The following is an 18158-nucleotide window of genomic DNA, read 5'->3' as shown; positions in this document are numbered from 1 at the left end:
CTCATGTATCTCCTAAACAATGTGAAAAGCTCACTGTTATCCTGGTGTACATGTGGTGCAACTCATGGTAAAGTAAAATAATGTAGAACAGTGTGACAGACACTTCACCCCTCATAGTCAGAGCTCTTTATAAATGTTTTATATGCACAAACCCTCTTTAGTGTCCAATCTTTTAACTTTCCTGAGTCCTTTGCCTTCACTAGTATTTATTTTTCAAATCCTCTCCTCTTTCTAATTATCTTCCATCTTTGTCAAACAACCCTCCCTGCTCTCAGCTACAAGTCCTTCCTGCCAAGATGCATGCAAGATCGCATCAAGGAATATAACATCTTGACCAGAAAGAGGATCCGCTACCGCTTCAAGAAATTCATCCAGCAGTTCAGTGAATGTAAGGCCACAGTGTCTAACCTGAGGCTCAAATACCTGATGAGCCTGGAGATGCTGCTGCCCTCCCTCTACTCTGAGCGCTTCAAAGTCACAGACCTCTCAGCAAAGGAGGTTACCATCGTCGTCATGGGCGACAAGGGCATCCAGTGGTCAGAAGGGAAAGAGGAGAAGGGAGCAGAGGAGGTGAGAGCAGAGACGAGTTCTTAATGAATTCTGTCACAGTGTGATGTCTGTTTTTGTTCACCAATAGATGGAGCTCTAGGAGTGGTTTTAAATTGCCAGTAACAACGAGACTGCTTGTGTGTGCATGCTTCCTTATCTAATACAAATGCAAACCACTGTTTTGTTCTCTTTTGGTGTCTCCAGGAGCTGAAGACATACTGTGACTTCCCAGAGATGATAGACATCAGCATTAAACAGGCCAATAAGGAAGGCTCTGTGGAGAGTCGGGTAGTGACCCTCACCAGACAGAACAACAATACCCTGGTACAGAAAACAGCGGACTCTTCTGCCAGGGAACCAAAATCTCTGCTCAGCTTTTTTCTTCTCTTTTGGGCATGTTGAAATGATCACAGAGTTTATAATAGAACCAAAGGAACAGGAACATCAATCTGTCGAGACAGCTTGGGAGAACAGGAAAATCTAACTTTCCTTTTCCTTGGAAGATCTTTTAGTTGAGGATGAATTATGATGTTTTATTTCCCTCTTAGCAACATCCAAAAGAAGCATAGTGGCATTCGCATCCCTAATTGAACTTTCCAACCCTCTTAAAAACAAAAAACTAAAAGAAAAACACATGAATTAATAACATTTGAATAAATGTAACTGGAAATTAGAAAAAAAAAGAAAAAGAAAAAGATAAAGCTTAAAAAAGGATTCTCGGCTCCTTGGATAGTGCAACAGATATTCTCTAGAAAGATGTCACTGAGCTCCTAAACCAGTGCAAATACAAGGAGACACAGGATCTTTAAACATAGCTAATGGGCCAGCTATGACATAAAAGCCAACACGTCAAGCCAATAAGTTTTGCTTTTGGTAAGTCCAATACTGAATGTCTTCAGAAGAAAGCAGTCACACGGTTTGGCACAGATTGGTGGTCGATTGTGAGAGAGGTGTTGGTCAGATTAGGCGATCAGAGAGCCATAAATCTGTGTCGTGACTTGACTGATAGACATGGCAGACTACCCAGTAGTACCCCACGACTGACGTAATGATGATAACTGGATATGTTAGCTGCAGTTACTCATCATGCTGCTGAAGTGCGTCTACCATTGTTTGCGAACACTTTTCTCTTTCGTGATTTGACGACACATCATAAAGGCAGGGATGTTGTTTCCAGAGCTGAATAACGGTTTCTCTGTCCCATTGTTCCATCTCACTGCACCAATGTCATCATTCTTCTTTCACTCTTCTATGCTCATGACTTTTGCTTGACGGAGCACTCTGTGCTCTGATTGGTCACCATCACAGACATGACAAAAAACATCGTAGAAGGCAGAAAGAAAAAGAAAAACATGCTATACTTTCTGTCTGGAGGTCTTTAGACATCCTAGATGTGGCCTTTATTATCATTCATGATAAAGCAATTGATGTTCAGACTGACAGGTCCCGACACCATACGCCTCTCCTATCACCTATACATTTAACTCATGTATCAGTTTTAGGATTGATACCAATGTGCTGTCTGTAAGAGTAGAACCTAGTTCCAGCAATAGCTACTGTTCTTATAGCTGCTACTGAGGGGCAGTGCAGCTCTGAAATAAGTTTGTAGATGTTTGAAATGATACCTGATATCAGCTGAATTGGCTGCAGTAAATAATGTAGCATCTGTAAATCATATAAAGAAGGGTGTACTGGGGATATGAAAGGTTTTGTTCAGTTGAGAAAACAAGTGAAGTGATTGTCAAAGAATAGATCATCAAATCGTTGTAGGTCTTTATTGAGCCAAATTCCAAACACACTAATGGCTGTTGAAGGAATAAGAAGCAAATTAAGTTATCTCTGTGATAATCTTTATAAGTTATGCTTATTTGCACATATACATGGATTGAATGTTCATAATTTGAATTATTGTAAAGCTAAAAGTAGGTACTGAATAATTGATTTCATTCTCTGTCTGTGTGTCTGTCCTCAAAGGAACTGGAGTTTCACTCGCTCTCCGTGGCCCTGTCATTCGTGTCATTAGTTGACGGGTATTACAGACTGGTTGCAGACCCTCATCATTACCTGTGTAAAGAAGTAGCTTCCCCGAGACTCCTGGAGTGCATTCAGAGCTACTGCCACGGCCCTGTGTCGTGAGTGTCACGCATGCAAAGCTACATTTGACATATCTACTCGTGCACCAACAACCACAGAACTTCCACAACCACAGTCTCTCTCTCTTTGATCACAGGATGGAGTTTACGATTGGTAAGTTGCGTCGCTCTGGTAACCACCAAGGCTTGTACATCCTCCGCTGCAGCCCCAGGGACTATGACAAATTCTTCATGTCGTTTGTGGTGGGGGTGAGTTGTGAAGATATTGTCTTTGTCAATGAGAAGTTCACAATATTTGTTGATTTAAACATGTTAGAAAGTCAAATCTGCATCTCATGACCTCTGAATCAAAGTACCCTTATTACCCTTGCATTGGCTGATGCAACATGACTATAAAAACAAGGCCAGAGTGTGGAGATTTGGATCCCTGAAGATATTATTGTTTCCATATTTAGCACAGCTAAATTCAGATCTTCTGTTGTAACCTTCAGTGTGAGGCCATGGTGGACTACAAGCACTGTCAGATCTTGAAGACGGAGGCGGGTGAGTTCATCCTGAGTGGTGCCAAGAGGAGTTTCGGCTCTCTCAGGGAACTCCTCCACTGCTACCAAAAGGAGGCGTTGCGCACTGATGGATACACATTCCAGCTGATCAGATGCTGCCCCCCAACCCCCAAAGGTCAGTGTGTTCCCTTGCAGGGGTGCTCTCCTTATGAGTCTCCACAGTTACTGTGACCTTTCCGCTCTATTAGATAAATGTCTTATTTTCAGCCTGGTATTTTAGTCACTGACAGTGATGTATTGATTTTATTTCAGTGGTGTTGCACTATGCTTTATTATAGTATGGACTGTATTGAAGCAGATTTAGTCTCATGTTGTAAATAGGTAGAAAATTAGATCAGCTCTGACTCAGCACATCACTATTAGATCTCTGTAGGGATTTGATCAAGTTGCTGATGAAAACTGATGAGTCATTGATTACCCCCGAGGTTTCCATCTGACAAAAAGATTGTGACCGAGCAAAGTAAGTGTCAGACAAAAAGCTTTCAGTCATGATAAAGATTTCTTACTAAACAGTGTAACTTTACAATAGCTGTCTCATTTTGACTAAAATTTTACAACCAACAGTGTCACACTTTAAAGCAAAGCCTTTTAAGTATCCACATGTGATAGTGTGATGGGATAACTTGTGTCCTCATTTTTATCTTTCCTCAGACAAATCCAACCTGCTGGTGTGTAGAAATAACCAAGGAGAAGAGGTTCCACTGTCCCCCTCACTCCACAAACACAACATCAGCCAGATGGTGTTCCACAAGATTCGGAAAGAAGACCTCGTGTTTGTACGATAATCCCTCTATGAAATCAGTGTTAGAAGTTCGATTAGTTTTTCATCTTTTTCTCTCCACGTGTACTTTTTTTTTTTAAAGAAGACGCAATATCTTGTTTTTAATGGGTTAATGTTTTAGATTGACAAACGTGAGCTGTACTTACAGTTGTGCTCAAAAGTTAACATAACCTGGCAGAATTTGTGATTTTTTTTGGCCATTTTTCAGAGAATATGAATGAAGAGAAAAACTTTTTTTTACACTCATGGTTAGTGGTTGGGTGAATCCATTTATTGTCAAACAACTGTGTTTACTCTTTTTATATCATAATGACAACAGAAACTACCCAAATGACCCTGATCAAAAGTTTACATACCCTGGTTATTTTGGCCTGATAACATGCACACAAGTTGACACAAACAGGTTTGAATGGCTATTAAAGGTAACCATCCTCACCTGTGATCTGTTTGCTTGTAATCAGTGTGTGTATAAAAGGTCAGTGAGTTTCTGGGCTCCTGACAGACCATGCATTTTTCCTCCAGTGCTGCACTGACATTTCTGGATTCTGAGTCATGGGGAAAGCAAATAACTTGTCAAAGGATCTGTAGGGAAAGGTAATTGAACTGCATAAAACAGGGAAGGGATATAAAAATATGTCCAAGGACTTGATCAAACCACGGTCAGGTAGGCCAACAAAAATTTCAGCCAAAACTGCCAGGAAAATTGTTCGGGATTCAAATAAAAACCACAAAAAAGTTAAGCTGAAATACAGGACTCTCTAAAAGAAAAGTGGTGTGGCTGTTTCAAGATGCACAATAAGGAAGCACTTGAAGAAAAATGGGCTGCATGGTCAAGTCGCCAGAAGAAAGCCATTACTACGCAAATGACAACACAGTTGTTTGGTAATAAATTGTTTCACCCAACAACTAACCGTGAGTGAAAGAAAAGTTTTTGTGTTATCATTCGTATTTTCTGAAAAATGGCCAAGAAATCCTAAATTCTTCCAGGGTATGTAAACTTATGAGCACAACTGTAAGTGGGAGGTCACTGTCTGTGTAATGGTGTTAAAACACTGATACTTCAGTCTGTTGTCAAAGTCAGGTTCCTACAGATAAAAAAAGACCTTCTCATGGATCTATCTTAAGCAGTGTAGCGTCACTAGCAGTACCCGCGGACATGTGTGAGAAAATTGTAGGTGTAAATGTGGCAGTGTGTGCTTTCAGTGAGTCTGAAGCATTTCCGTCGCAGCAGGTTTTCTGTGTTTTGAGCAATCTAACTTTTGAACAAAATGTCTGTTAGAGGAAAACCACAGAAGACTTTTCAATAACCAGAGAGCTGAGAGTTTATCTGTAAAAAAACGTTTCCTCTCACTGATCTCTGAGTTAAGTCAACTCTGTTTAAGCTAAATAAATTCTGATTCTGGTGATGTTTCTTGAGAATGCTCGTCTTGTAATAAAAATGAAATAGTGTTTTATCCTGTAACCTTAGTACCAGAAGACTTTGCCAAACATTAATTTCAGATTGATGGTATTGGTCAGGGAATTATATCTGACAAAAATCAAGTAGAGGATGCACTCCCACTCCATTTCCTTTCCAAAGTAGGTCTCCTAAATTAACACAGAACTCTTGTGTTTTCAGAAAGAGAGTTTGGGCCAAGGAACGTTCACCAAGATCTTCTGCGGCGTGAAGAAGGAGTTAAGAGATTACGGAGAGATACACCAGATAGATGTTGTTATCAAAATCCTGGACAAGGCTCAACGCAACTTTTCAGAGGTCAGTGAGTGAGTAAGTGATAAAGTGAGTCAGTATGTGGATCTGAATGAATACTTTTTTGGGCCAATTTTTTTTTATCACTTCGGGGTCAGGCGATAAGAAGAGATAAGCTGATAAGAATATTTCCACTGATGTTCTCTCTTTTAGTCATTCTATGAAGCAGCCAGTATGATGAGCCAGCTCTCACACAAACACTTACTCCTCAACTATGGCATGTGTGTTTGTGGCGATGAGAGTAAGTACACCACACACACACACACACACGCACACACGCAGACACACACGCACACGCACACACACACACACACACACACACACACACACACACACACACACACACACACACACACACACACACACACACACTCTACTGGACAGCATTGGTGAAAAGTAATAGAAAGTAATGATTTAGGCTGTCCTCCATTTGGCAGTCCGTTTGCTATGTAATGCTGTGATGAGGGAACAGCCGTGTGTGAATTCAAAGGAACCCTGTTATTCTTCTGAAAAAGTGAAGCAAATTTCCCACTTAAAACAATCTGTTGACATCACTTTAGGTTATCACAGAGAGAAAACATTTTTCCTGACCTTTGATTAGACTTAAACCCTCAGGAGAAAAAGTGTTTTTGAGTGCAGCAAAAAAAAAAGACACGATAGAGAAACAAAGACCGTAAGAAAGAAAAGACTTTAATCACACATCCAAAACAAATTATTGCCACTGGAGTGTCAGACTGGTCCTTTCCTTATATAAATCAGGCATCTGTGGAGCTGAAAGCAAAGCCTTGGGGGAGAGGAGGGGCTTGTATGCAGGTCAGGGATGTCCTGTCAGCAATTTTATTGAAACAATCTCTGTTTTGATGCCTTTGTATGGCTTCTTGGTACTTTAATTACATTGAAATGACACTTCTTGATATCTAAATGCTGTAATGTATGTTGCTTAATAACTTGTATAAGTCAGAAATGCTACATTTAATGACTGAAGTTTATAAAAATACGATAAAAAAACATACAATACAAAATGATACGATACAGAATAATATGATACAAAACCATACGATTCAAAACTATATTCAAAACAATACGATACAAAATGATACGATACAATACAATACAATACAATACAATACAAAAAGACACGATAGGATACAATACAAAACGATACAACACTAAATGATAAGGTACTGTACGATATGATACAATACAATGCGATACAAAGGGGTATGATGTGATACAATATAATACAAAACAGAACGATCTTCTCTCTCTCTCCTCTCAGTGTTCCACCAATATTCTCCATCATGTCCTCTCAATATAATCATCACAAAAGCAAACATTCGGTTTTTAATGAGTGTATTGTTTGTTTTCAGACATGATGGTGCAGGAGTACGGTAAATTTGGGTCTCTGGACACCTACCTAAAAAAGAATAAAAGCTGTGTTAACATCACCTGGAAGCTGGAAGTGGCCAAGCAGCTGGCCTGGGCCATGCACTACCTGGTAATAAAAGAAAAGGGAAAAAAAGAAAGCAGTCGGACATGATCAGCATAGTGCTTCCTCAGTCACATCTTAGCGATCTGCTGACGTTATGGTAATAAATCTGTTAATTCTACCATTTTATGCTTCCAGGAGGATAAGAATCTCATCCATGGAAACATATGTGCTAAGAATGTTCTGTTGATCAGAGAGGAGGATAGGATGATGGGTAACATGCCCTTCATCAAACTCAGTGATCCGGGAATCAGAATCACTGTGCTGCCTCGAGAAGGTGAGACTAACGGGTGCTTGCACTGATCTGATGTGAGATGACGCAGATGTCACACCTGCGTGATGATGTGTGTGAACAATGCTCACCAAGGTTTTGTTGCGTTCTTTTTATTTGAACCTCCCTCGCTGTTGATCTTAAACCTTTTGTATCTCCTTCTCTCTGTGTATCTGTGTCTCCTCGCATCCGTCCTTCAGTTCTGGTTGAGCGTATCCCGTGGATTTCTCCTGAGTGCATTGAAAACAGCCAAAACCTGAGTTTAGCCACTGATAAGTGGGGATTTGGGACCACTCTTTGGGAGATCTGCAGTGGTGGAGACAAACCGCTCAGCACCCTGGACTGCTCCAAGGTCTGAGACACAAACAGTAGAGCAATATTGTATACTTACTTTTATTGAACTGTGTTAAAGGAATAGTTAAACACTTTGGGAAAAAAAATTGAAATAAATCATCCGACTGCTCCCGGCCAAAAACCATGTTATTGTTTATTGTTTATTATCTATGTTTTATGTATGTATACTTGTACAGACGGTGACAACAAATTTCCTGGCTAAGGACAAAGATGTATCAATCTATCTAAGCTAAGCCAACTGGTTCATTTTACTGCACAGACGTGAGAGCAGAGTTTATCTTTTCAAAGAACAATTGGCAAGAATACAGTCATTCATTATTCTGACACCCTTCTCCTTGAAAAACAATATACATATTTTTAAACCCTCACTTTTGTACTTTGCCTCTTCAGAAGATCTTGTTCTACGAGGACAGGCACCAGCTGCCCGCTCCTAAATGGACAGAGCTGGCTAATCTGATCAACAGCTGTATGGACTACGAGCCCCTACACCGACCCTCCTTCAGGGCAGTGATCAGGGATCTAAACAGCCTCTTCACACCAGGTAGGACGAAACATCCTCATTCAAATTCAGCATCAGAGGCAAGATCCTCACATCATGTTGATCACATGGTTATACATACAGTACACTCGCTAGTTTTTACATAACTTTGTTGCAGACTATGAGCTGCTGGTAGAGAGTGATATGGTGCCCAACAGGACAAGAGGCTCCGGCTTCCCATGGGCCTCTGAGAGCCGTGAGCCGGCCCAGTTTGAAGAGCGGCACCTCATCTTCCTGAAGCAGCTAGGCAAAGTGAGACATGCACACACACAATAAATACACTGATCAGCCATAACTTTATGACCACTGGTGGGTGACGTGAATAACCTGTATCCTCATGTTACAATGTGACCTGTCCGAAAGTGGGATCTGTTGAGCAGCAAGTGAGCATTTGACCAAGGCTCACTGATGTGTGTGGTGAGCGAAGGTCAGCTCTTATCAAACTGCTGAAGAAGTTAACGCTGGTTCTGCTAGAAAGGTGTCCATTATGTCATGGCTGATTGGTCAATATATTCCGTCTCTTTTTGATTTGACTCTTTGAGATTGTTAATGTAATGTGCTCAAGTGCACATGTTTTAATTTCTCATCACGAGGGGTGTTTTACTGAAATGAGTTGATCACGATGTGAAACCTTCCAGGGCTGAGCCACAGAGCAGACAATCTGACGTATGGCTTCAGCCACATTCACTAAATATTCTTCACCCTCAGGCTGGACTGTGCGGGGAAGTGTGGGCGCATTAATTTGTTCTTAAGGATGTGACCGCCTTGTTACAATCAGATCAAGTTGTATTTCCCTGATTATCATGCTGCTCCCTCTCTTCACTTATTGTCTTCTCATTAAAACAAGGAGCAGCCGGCTCGGCGTAGTGTTAAAAAACAGCAACAAACACATCCAACTCATCTTATGCGACCTGTACTGCATGTACAGTCGTACTTTAGCTTTGCTGTAAGACATAATGATAATCAGAAAAGTGGTGAACAAAACCATAATGGTGCATAGCCATTGTGCCACAAGGAGTAATCATGTATTAAGCACTCCAGAAACCTCAAAACATCAGTCATGGTTAAAAACTGTAATCCAATCCCAACAAGCTTTGTAATCCGCCACACGACTTTCCTTTGGGTCAATTCCTTCTGAGCTATTTTCACACAAATATATTTGTTCAAGAATTTTAAAGACCTCCCATGGAAAAGCTGGATAATATGGCCACCCTCCTTTTTGTTTTCTGGGTAATGGGAATGCAGCTTTCAGATGATTTATAAAACACAGTAGTACGACTCTTATGATAATGTGGGAACATCATCAGGCATGTTCAGTGGCCTCTAAAGAAAGCTGGTTTTCTTTTGTTTTATGACATTATTAATTTCGACTCTTCCTTTGTGGGAAGGCACCAATGAAACTACTGACTAGCAACTACATAACAAAGCCATAAACAGTCTGTTAATTCTGTATTCCTCAGATCTTTGGGGAGGTTGTAAAACATTTTAAGAAATGATATGACATTACAGAGCATCAATGTAAAAATAAGACAAAAAAACACCAGCAATAAAACAAGCAAACAAGGCTGAACTAACAATCAGTGAAGATGCTGATTACACTGATCTAAACTCTCATTCAATGTTTAGCATCTCGCTGATAGAATACATTTAGGTATGAGGATAGATTACTATTGGTGTTGGAGTGACAGCCAGTTACCCAAGGTTCATGTAGGTACATAAAGAACACAGCTTTGTGCATAAATACTGTATATATACATGTAAAAAAAAAAACATGAGTACAGGTAATACTATATGGTCATGTTAATGCTTACTTACAACCAGAGGCTCATAAGAGATATTACACAGTGTGTTCCTCTCTGATTATTTCCATCTTTGTTCAAAATATGGAATTCATTTCTGATTTTCAGTGTAATATTTTCCATTTCATATATTTAATTTCTAATATCCTTCTATTCTTCTTTATCTCCTCCATTAGTCTTCTGAGCAGTAGGACGTGTGGGTCATTTCTCAGAGAAATGCCCAAATTATTTGAGAATCCTCCACCGATGTCCCTCTGATCTTTATTACAATCTTTATGTGCAGGGGAACTTTGGCAGCGTGGAGATGTGCAGGTACGACCCCCTGCAGGACAGCACAGGAGAGGTGGTGGCTGTGAAGAAGCTGCAGCACAGCACAGCCGAGCATCTCCGAGACTTCGAGCGGGAAATCGAGATCCTCAAATCCCTCCACCATGAAAACATCGTTAAATACAAAGGAGTCTGCTACAGTGCAGGTATGAGCATGATCGATTTCTTTATGTGCAACATGAAGTAGCTACTGCAATAATGAGTGTGATGTGTCATTTCCTCACTGGCTCCTCACTTTTTTTCCCTCACTGGCTCGTTCAACCGACAAATGTTCCTTTATTCAACCGCCCAGATAGATTTTCCTACATATCATAATGTCTTTAGAGGTCCCAAACTTGCTGCCTAGGGTGTCAATGACTGTGCCCATGACACACATAAATCTTGATTTTCTCATTTGTACCTCTGCAGAGGCCTCCACTTCCCTGCTCCCACGTCATATTACCTCCCTTAAGTATCGCAGCTAACTTCTTTATTCTTGCAGGACGAAGGAACTTACGGCTGATCATGGAGTATCTCCCCTACGGCAGCCTCAGAGATTATCTCATCAAACACAAGGACCGCTTTGATTCCACGAAAATGCTGCACTATGCATCACAGATTTGCAAGGTAATATATTGAAGCAGGTGGTGCCGACCTCAGAGATCAGCAGTTCAATAACAATGTCAGGTTGAGATGTGGATTTCTAGTGGTATGTGTTGCCTTTGTAAGTAATGAAATGTGTCAGAGCATATAGACATATAATAAATATGGTCTCTTTTTACTTTTTATGTGAACTTATTTTGATTTTTATTCGTTTTTTTAAAAGCAAAACAATCATCAAGATAATGGGGATGATAAAAAATGTACTGCTAAGCTGCGTAAATCATTTGGTATCACTTTAAGTGCTCATACAATCTATTTATTGTTGGTGTGATTATGTTATTTAGGGTATGGACTATCTAGCCCTTAAGCGGTACATCCACAGAGATCTGGCCACTCGAAACATCCTGGTGGAGAGTGAGATGAGGGTGAAAATTGGGGATTTTGGACTAACCAAGGTGCTGCCGCAGGACAAAGAGTACTACACAGTCAGAGAGCCTGGGGAGAGCCCCATCTTCTGGTGAGGATGGCACACTGCATGTGTGCAATAACAGTTCAAAAAGTATTTTCAGTATTTTGTGGTTTGCTTTTGATAAAGGTAGAGGTAAACTAAATATAAAGTAGCTCCATGAGAATATTCTAAATAGCTTTGTTACAGCTATAGTAAGCACCATAGCACTTTGTAGCTAATCTTGAGATGCTGTGTACCTATTGTTTCTGTCATGCGTTTATATCAGTGTGCATTTGGACTTTTTTAATAATATTTTGTACAGTGTGCATCTTATTTGATATATGTTTGGGGTTGACGTTGATCTCAATTTTTTCAGGTATGCACCAGAGTCGCTGACAGAGAGCAAGTTCTCTGTGGCATCAGATGTTTGGAGTTTCGGTGTTGTCCTCTATGAACTCTTCACTTACAGTGATAAGAACTGCAGCCCACCAGCGGTACTACACTGACTCAGTCTTCTATTTCTAACTCCAATAATTACCAAATTTAAGTTTTTTGTCCAGTAACCATTCTCCCATTTTACCACTGATTGCTTAGTCAACTGTCTGACTAAATGATATAATTAAATTGACTTAATTAGACTTCATTTAGAGCTGTTAAGGAAATCAGTTGATTAAGCACTCAAAAACAAAAAACACTTCTTAAATAATTTTTTGGGACAAACGCTTTAGCTGTGGAAACTTTTTTCATTATTTTTTTTCTAAAGTGGAACACAAACTTCTTTGTCTGCTTTTCAGGTGTTTATGGACAAGATGGGAAATGAAAAGCAGGGTCAGATGATCGTCTACCATCTGATCGACCTACTCAAACAGGGATATAGACTCCCTGCACCGGACAGTTGTCCAAAGGAGGTCAGTAAGTCTTTGCAAACAGTAGAAGGCCACAAAAAAAAACCTGTGAGAAGTTTGGAAATTCCAGTAAAGTCGGTGGTTAGTGATAAACAAATTCCAGCTTTCTGAGTGCTTCATTGTTAACAGCCCAATTAGCAACACGAGAAACAGTCACATGTTTCGATAAAAAGCCCAGCCCCCTTCACATACACATACGCACACACACACATCTATATGCTGGCAAAATAAACACAGTCATTTGTTAGTGTGTCACTGTTAACAGTAAGTGTAACTGAGACCTGCTCTGACTTAATAGAGCGAAATTCACTATCATGTCTTAGTGTGTTATGTCCCTTAAGGAGCACTTGTTCGTTTCTTGTGAGTCTCAGTTTCACTGTTAACACTAAGTGTCTTGGGGTTTACTTGTAATAAGCAAATCCCAAAATCATCAAAACAATAAAAGTAAGTATTGTAAGCCTTGTCTGGTCTGTCCTGAAGAGGAGAAGAAAGCAACCTTTGTATCCTTGTTTTTATTAATGGAGGTTGGATCATTTTTGATGCATTTCAGGAAGACAGGGAATCCAAACGCTAATTGAATTTTTGTGACACAGCCCCATGCAGATTTGTGCTCAAGGCGAAACATTTGATCAAGAATGTTTTTTGGGGGGAGTTAAGAAAACTACTTCATTTGGAAAGAAAATGAACAGAGGAACCTGGTGCTGATAACAAATATATCTAAACGTTCCAAAGCATGAAACCAGTTCAGTCAGTGAAGGAGATTTGAGTACTTGCTCTTATTTTATCTTCTTTTTCTGATGTTATGATGCTTCCCACAGATTCACAAGATCATGACAGAGTGCTGGAACAGCGAACCAAGACTCCGCCCTACATTCAAGAAATTAATCATTAGTGTGGAGACGGTACGAGAAAGCAAGGACGGATGAGCAGCATTGATTCTTGAACCTTTGACCTGTAGGTCCTGACTCCCTGGAGACAGTCCTCAAAATAACAACAGGACAATGATTACCTGTTCAAAGTCCCAGGTATACTTTTTTCAATACTTTACAGGCCTTTAAATGTAAATATTGTCATACTATTACAAGAATGTTAAATATTAGCAATATCTGCTGGATTTGTATTTTATCAGTTTACCAGTGTCTTTTTAAGGCCACATCAAATCTACAAATGATCTGATAAGTTCATACACTACATCTGACTGCAACAACAAAAAAGATTGTTTCTGAGGCCTTTAAGAACATTTCTGTATGGCGTAAGAGTTTTGTTTGTGTTATTTTTACATACTGTGTTTTATAAAAAAGTATTTGACAGTAGTCATTGATTACGAAAATAAGATACTTTTATACGATTCAGTGGTTGCCTTTGCTTTGATTAACTTGTGATGAATGTTCTAGTCTAAAGGTCATATCAGTAAAGTTCAAAAATGGATGAATCACTAACAAAAAGTTGTGATTTTGTCTTTAAGTGTTGTAAATAAAGAGAAACTTTTTATTTGTGTTAAGAAATGAGGCGAGAGAGTAAGCCATCTCAGTGTTGAACATGACTGTGTTGTTTATATGAAGCCAAACCTCTGAGAAGAACTAAGCAGGACATCTTCTGGTCCTCTTTGACCGGCATTATAAAGACTGAATAAATGACCATACCTCTGTCACAAGAAGACCCACCATGAACACCTCTACTTATGTTTTAGTCAGATTTCTACAACAGGACTCGCTCTGTGATGAAGGAGCCTTATTTGAGTTTTTGAAGTTTTCCAGGACTACATATCTTGAAACATTACCTGTTATTTGTTTACATGATGTCAGCAACAACTCCTCATTAACCTGTGTGAGAACTCAGAGTTTAGTTATGTCTCATCATGGGCTTTGCAGTATAATTTTTTTACTTCCTAACCTGTATATACAATGTTGAGCTCCTAACGCTATTTCATACGGTCTGTAGTATCCATCATCCGGCTGATACTATGATCAGAGTAATGGTTTTGTTCTGAAGATGGAGAATAAAAAACAACAAAGGGAAGTGCTTTTATTGTTTCATTTTTGGACAAAGCTTGATTTTAAACTTGAATGAGCTGTTTCTTTCTCCTTTGTTCATATAAAGATGTAAACATGTTCATGTTGAGTGTGTGTGTGTGTGTATGTAAATATGTGTTTTAATGTCAACCATAAAAGCACCAGTAGTCTCAAAATGATTTTGTTCATTGTTGCTGCTTTACTACTTTGAACTTTATGGACTGCACACTTGTGGAAAGACATTTTTAATTCTTATTTTCCAACAAACAAAGGAATCACAACTAGGGATGTACATTTTAAGTATTTTCCGTGATCGATTTTTGGAAATGTTAACGATCAATTATCGATTAATTGAAAAAAACATTATTCTTTGTCAAAAACAATGCCAAATAGGTTGTTTCCCCCCTAAATTTTATTTTCTACAGCAACAAAATGCATATAACTGACGGGATTGAATACGGGTAAACGTTTGACACGCAGAATATCAACGATCAGGCTCATTAAAATATTCTCCGCGGACATAATCTTATAATGTGAAGGCTCATAATACTAAGAGAAAAGTACTTCAGACTCACAGTGTCCAGTTTTCTGTCTACTCGTTCTTATTGAGAAAAATAATCATGTGTATTCGGTCAGGTGTCAGCCAGGAGCGCAACCGGGTCATAATCAGTCCAGCTGGAGAAAAGCCCAGACGGCTCTGATGTTGCTGGTCTGTAAATGTAGCGTACCAGAATTTCCCACCTGTCTGTTGCCTTCGTATCCAGAGGTGGGAAATATCCTGTTTAAAGCAGTCAACCTTTGTGTCCGTGTCGCTGTTGGCAGCAGTTTTGTATTGATCCTCTTTTAAAAAGCGCACGTGGAAACCTGACGCACAGGCGCAGCCGCCAGCTGAGCGTCTCCGCTGTGCGCAACACCTTTAACAGCTGATTCACATCGAAACATGCTTTAAACTTAAAACACCTCCCTGATAGATGAGTGTAATATGAGACCACATGATGTGTGTTCCACGTGACGGAAAATTGATAACAAAAATGTGTGTTTCGAGTAATTTCTTAACAATCAATTAATCGATAATCGATTAATTGTGGTCATCTCACAACTGTCAAAGGCTTTCTAACTACATAAAAGGCTGGCCTTAAATAGATGCATGTACATGATATACATATACAGAATGAGTCACTGTACTTAACACATACATACTGAGCTTCATCTACCCTGATGACCTGGACTGTCTGAATGTTTTCTTACATGGATTGTTTTTGTAAACTTGTCTTTCCTCACCTAAAGACTGAAGCTTAATGAGACTTCACTCTCCATTTGATGCGAACACGCAGCTACCATTAATAACTTGATGTCTAAATATTGAAACAGGGATGTGTAGCAAACATCACTGTACATTTTTACCCCACAAAATGTGTCTCCTGTTTTAGTGCAGGTTGTCAATGTGTGTTTTCAATGTTTCAGGAAGGGTTAAAAGAACATTAAAAGAAATCCTTTTATTCCAGCAGAGTCCTCGGGGTGCTCAGCGATCAGAGAGGTGTAACATTGCGAACAAAGGCTGGTAATGCGTTCACAACAGCCTAAATGACATTATTGTGTGATATTGGCTTGTGTTGTTATGAATGGTGTTTAGTCTGCAGGCGAGACATGGACTTAGATTAACGCTCTGAATCCTTCAACACTGAAAACACAAAGATACTGCGACAATGTTAAGTTTTAATACAGTATTGAAAATTTATTCTCTATGATCAAAAGCAGACAGAATAGAACATGATCTTTTCTCAAACAAAATATTAAACAAGTGAGGAGAAGAAAAGAAATTCTGACAGACATGAAGTAGAAGTAAGGGGATGAGGCTCTTTAAATAATTCATCTCTATGTTTTAATTCTGTGCAATAAGACATAAGTGGTGTTTGCTAACTACAGCCTTGTTAACAGCAGATGTGAATTTCTCTACACAATAACCTGGATGTTTCAGCCACTGTCTTTTACCGCCCATCACCCCTTCTTCACATCACAACCCCTCTGCCATCATCCCAACCTTCTCCACCATACCCCCTCCCCCGCCTCAACACAAGCGTCCGATATCATTTTTGGTACACCCCTGGCTGCAGCACTTTCCCGCCACACCCAGAGAAAAGTTCCTCTTCCTCTTGCTCGATACGAGCCAGTCACCTGCGGCAAGGTGCTCGTCTTGCTCGCCCCAAGCCATCAATGGCTGAGACCTCTCCACCATCTCTGGGTCTCTCGTCGAATGCTGGCCGGCTCCGAAGAGAGCCAGGAGGTCAGCCAGGGAGTAAGAGGAGGCAACGTGGGGAGGAGTGAGGTTATCTTCTGAGAGCTCTGGGGCGGGTTGCCAGGTTTGATGGCGATCCTCCACTGTAACGTCACGGAAGGAACTCCACTGTGAGGGAACTGGAGAAGGACAAGAGATGGATAAATGAAACATCAACATCAGTCTGGATTTGAAAAGCAAGATTAATATATGAAATTGAAAAACATCTACCAGCACCGAAACAAAGGTAGCTTCTTACTATTATGTTAAGAGTCAATCAGTGTATTTTGTTTGTTTTTTGCACTAGTTAATTAGCTTTATTCTTCAGTTTTCACCAGTTTAGATAGATGTTTTTACTGAAAATTGTTCTGCTAATTTTTGGTGTGCTAGAACAGTGAAATGGTTAACAAACAAAACCCAAAGTTAATCAGTACTAAGGGAAAAAACTTAGACTAAGTAGATTGTACAACAGAAACTGTAATTTTCCATAACATTAAGCAAGAGCTGGTGCTGAAATTTGAGGCTCTGTCAAACATTTGACTTACACAAATGAAGGTTGAATGAATACTCTGTAGCCCCCAACCTTTTAACATGCAACAACTTATGATCCGACACAGGCTCTGGAGAAATGTATAACTGAATGGAACTATATTATATTTTCATGTCTGTTTAATCCCTGTGATTATCAAGAGCCCAGCTGGAAATCAATTTCTTACACTATACCAAAAACAAAATGACAGATAAATGTGTTGAAGAGGACATTTTTACATCAAAGCTCATCTGATCAGTTTTACATTAAAGATAACCGTGTACAAGTAATGGATGAGATATCAGTGATGGTAACTCACCAGAGTCCCCTTCTGTGGATCGTTTCCAGCGGGAGCCTCCGCAGGTGAAAATGACGGCTCTGATGAACTCTCTCCCGCACAGTTTCACCCCATAGTCCCTCGGGATGATCAGCTTGCTCATCACATCAGCCTTCACACTGCTACGAATGCCGCTGACACACACCACAGCCAGCGCAAGACTCAATCTCCACAGCATTTTCCTTCAGCACTAGTCCTCAAACTAACACAATGAGCCAGCAGGAGGGTCAGCTAAGCTCCACCTCAGATCTGTTTCAAATCCTTTTCTTCTTTCTGAGCTTTGTTTTTTGTTTCCTTTAGTTTTTTTAGCAGCCTGTTGAATGCTGAAGTTGTATTAGATGCGCGTCTGAGGCTGCCTTGTGCTGGAGAGCAGACTTTGGTTTCCTCTTCTTGTACCCTCAATAGTCTTAGTCACTACTTTACGCATCAACTTGTGTGTTTGACCCAAGCTGTCACCCTCCCTCCCTTCCTCCCCATTTTTCTAACACACACACACACACACACACACACACACACACACACCACACACACACTCACACACACACACACACACACGTCA

At 40.0% G+C, this 18158-nt stretch overlaps 2 protein-coding genes across 2 annotated transcripts in view; one reads left to right on the top strand and one right to left on the bottom strand.

Moving 5' to 3' along the window:
* The window catches only part of LOC117831091 (tyrosine-protein kinase JAK2-like), a 42719-nt gene extending 28085 nt beyond the window's left edge, over nucleotides 1–14634 (top strand). Inside the window, exons 6-24 of the mRNA XM_034709592.1 lie at nucleotides 276–570; nucleotides 754–873; nucleotides 2524–2681; nucleotides 2780–2891; nucleotides 3134–3320; nucleotides 3857–3981; nucleotides 5605–5739; nucleotides 5887–5974; nucleotides 7104–7231; nucleotides 7361–7499; nucleotides 7694–7845; nucleotides 8238–8388; nucleotides 8504–8637; nucleotides 10468–10657; nucleotides 10993–11117; nucleotides 11438–11610; nucleotides 11918–12035; nucleotides 12336–12449; nucleotides 13265–14634. Coding sequence (XP_034565483.1) covers nucleotides 276–570; nucleotides 754–873; nucleotides 2524–2681; nucleotides 2780–2891; nucleotides 3134–3320; nucleotides 3857–3981; nucleotides 5605–5739; nucleotides 5887–5974; nucleotides 7104–7231; nucleotides 7361–7499; nucleotides 7694–7845; nucleotides 8238–8388; nucleotides 8504–8637; nucleotides 10468–10657; nucleotides 10993–11117; nucleotides 11438–11610; nucleotides 11918–12035; nucleotides 12336–12449; nucleotides 13265–13372 — 2752 coding nt within the window. The 3' untranslated portion in view covers nucleotides 13373–14634. The remainder of the gene's footprint in view (nucleotides 1–275; nucleotides 571–753; nucleotides 874–2523; nucleotides 2682–2779; nucleotides 2892–3133; nucleotides 3321–3856; nucleotides 3982–5604; nucleotides 5740–5886; nucleotides 5975–7103; nucleotides 7232–7360; nucleotides 7500–7693; nucleotides 7846–8237; nucleotides 8389–8503; nucleotides 8638–10467; nucleotides 10658–10992; nucleotides 11118–11437; nucleotides 11611–11917; nucleotides 12036–12335; nucleotides 12450–13264) is intronic.
* Nucleotides 14635–16208: 1574 nt separating this feature from the next.
* rln1 (relaxin 1) lies at nucleotides 16209–18035 on the bottom strand. The gene is made up of 2 exons (XM_034709782.1): nucleotides 17582–18035; nucleotides 16209–16873 (listed from the first exon to the last, which is right to left on the bottom strand). Exons 1-2 carry the CDS (start codon nucleotides 17775–17777, stop codon nucleotides 16527–16529), a joined length of 543 nt encoding a protein of 180 aa, XP_034565673.1. The 5' UTR covers nucleotides 17778–18035; the 3' UTR covers nucleotides 16209–16526.
* Nucleotides 18036–18158: the final 123 nt, after the last annotated feature.

The sequence above is a fragment of the Notolabrus celidotus genome, chromosome 19, assembly GCF_009762535.1.
Source record: "Notolabrus celidotus isolate fNotCel1 chromosome 19, fNotCel1.pri, whole genome shotgun sequence".
Classification (NCBI taxonomy): domain Eukaryota; kingdom Metazoa; phylum Chordata; class Actinopteri; order Labriformes; family Labridae; genus Notolabrus; species Notolabrus celidotus.
This window is presented reverse-complemented; position numbering and strand designations above follow the sequence as displayed.

Excerpts from the sequence above, each read along its gene's own strand:
- rln1 (XM_034709782.1), bottom strand. The coding sequence starts at position 17,777 with ATGCTGTGGAGATTGAGTCTTGCGCTGGCTGTGGTGTGTGTCAGCGGC. Across the intron at positions 16,874-17,581 it reads ATCCACAGAAGGGGACTCTG|TTCCCTCACAGTGGAGTTCC; the intron begins GTGAGTTACCAT and ends GTCCTTCTCCAG.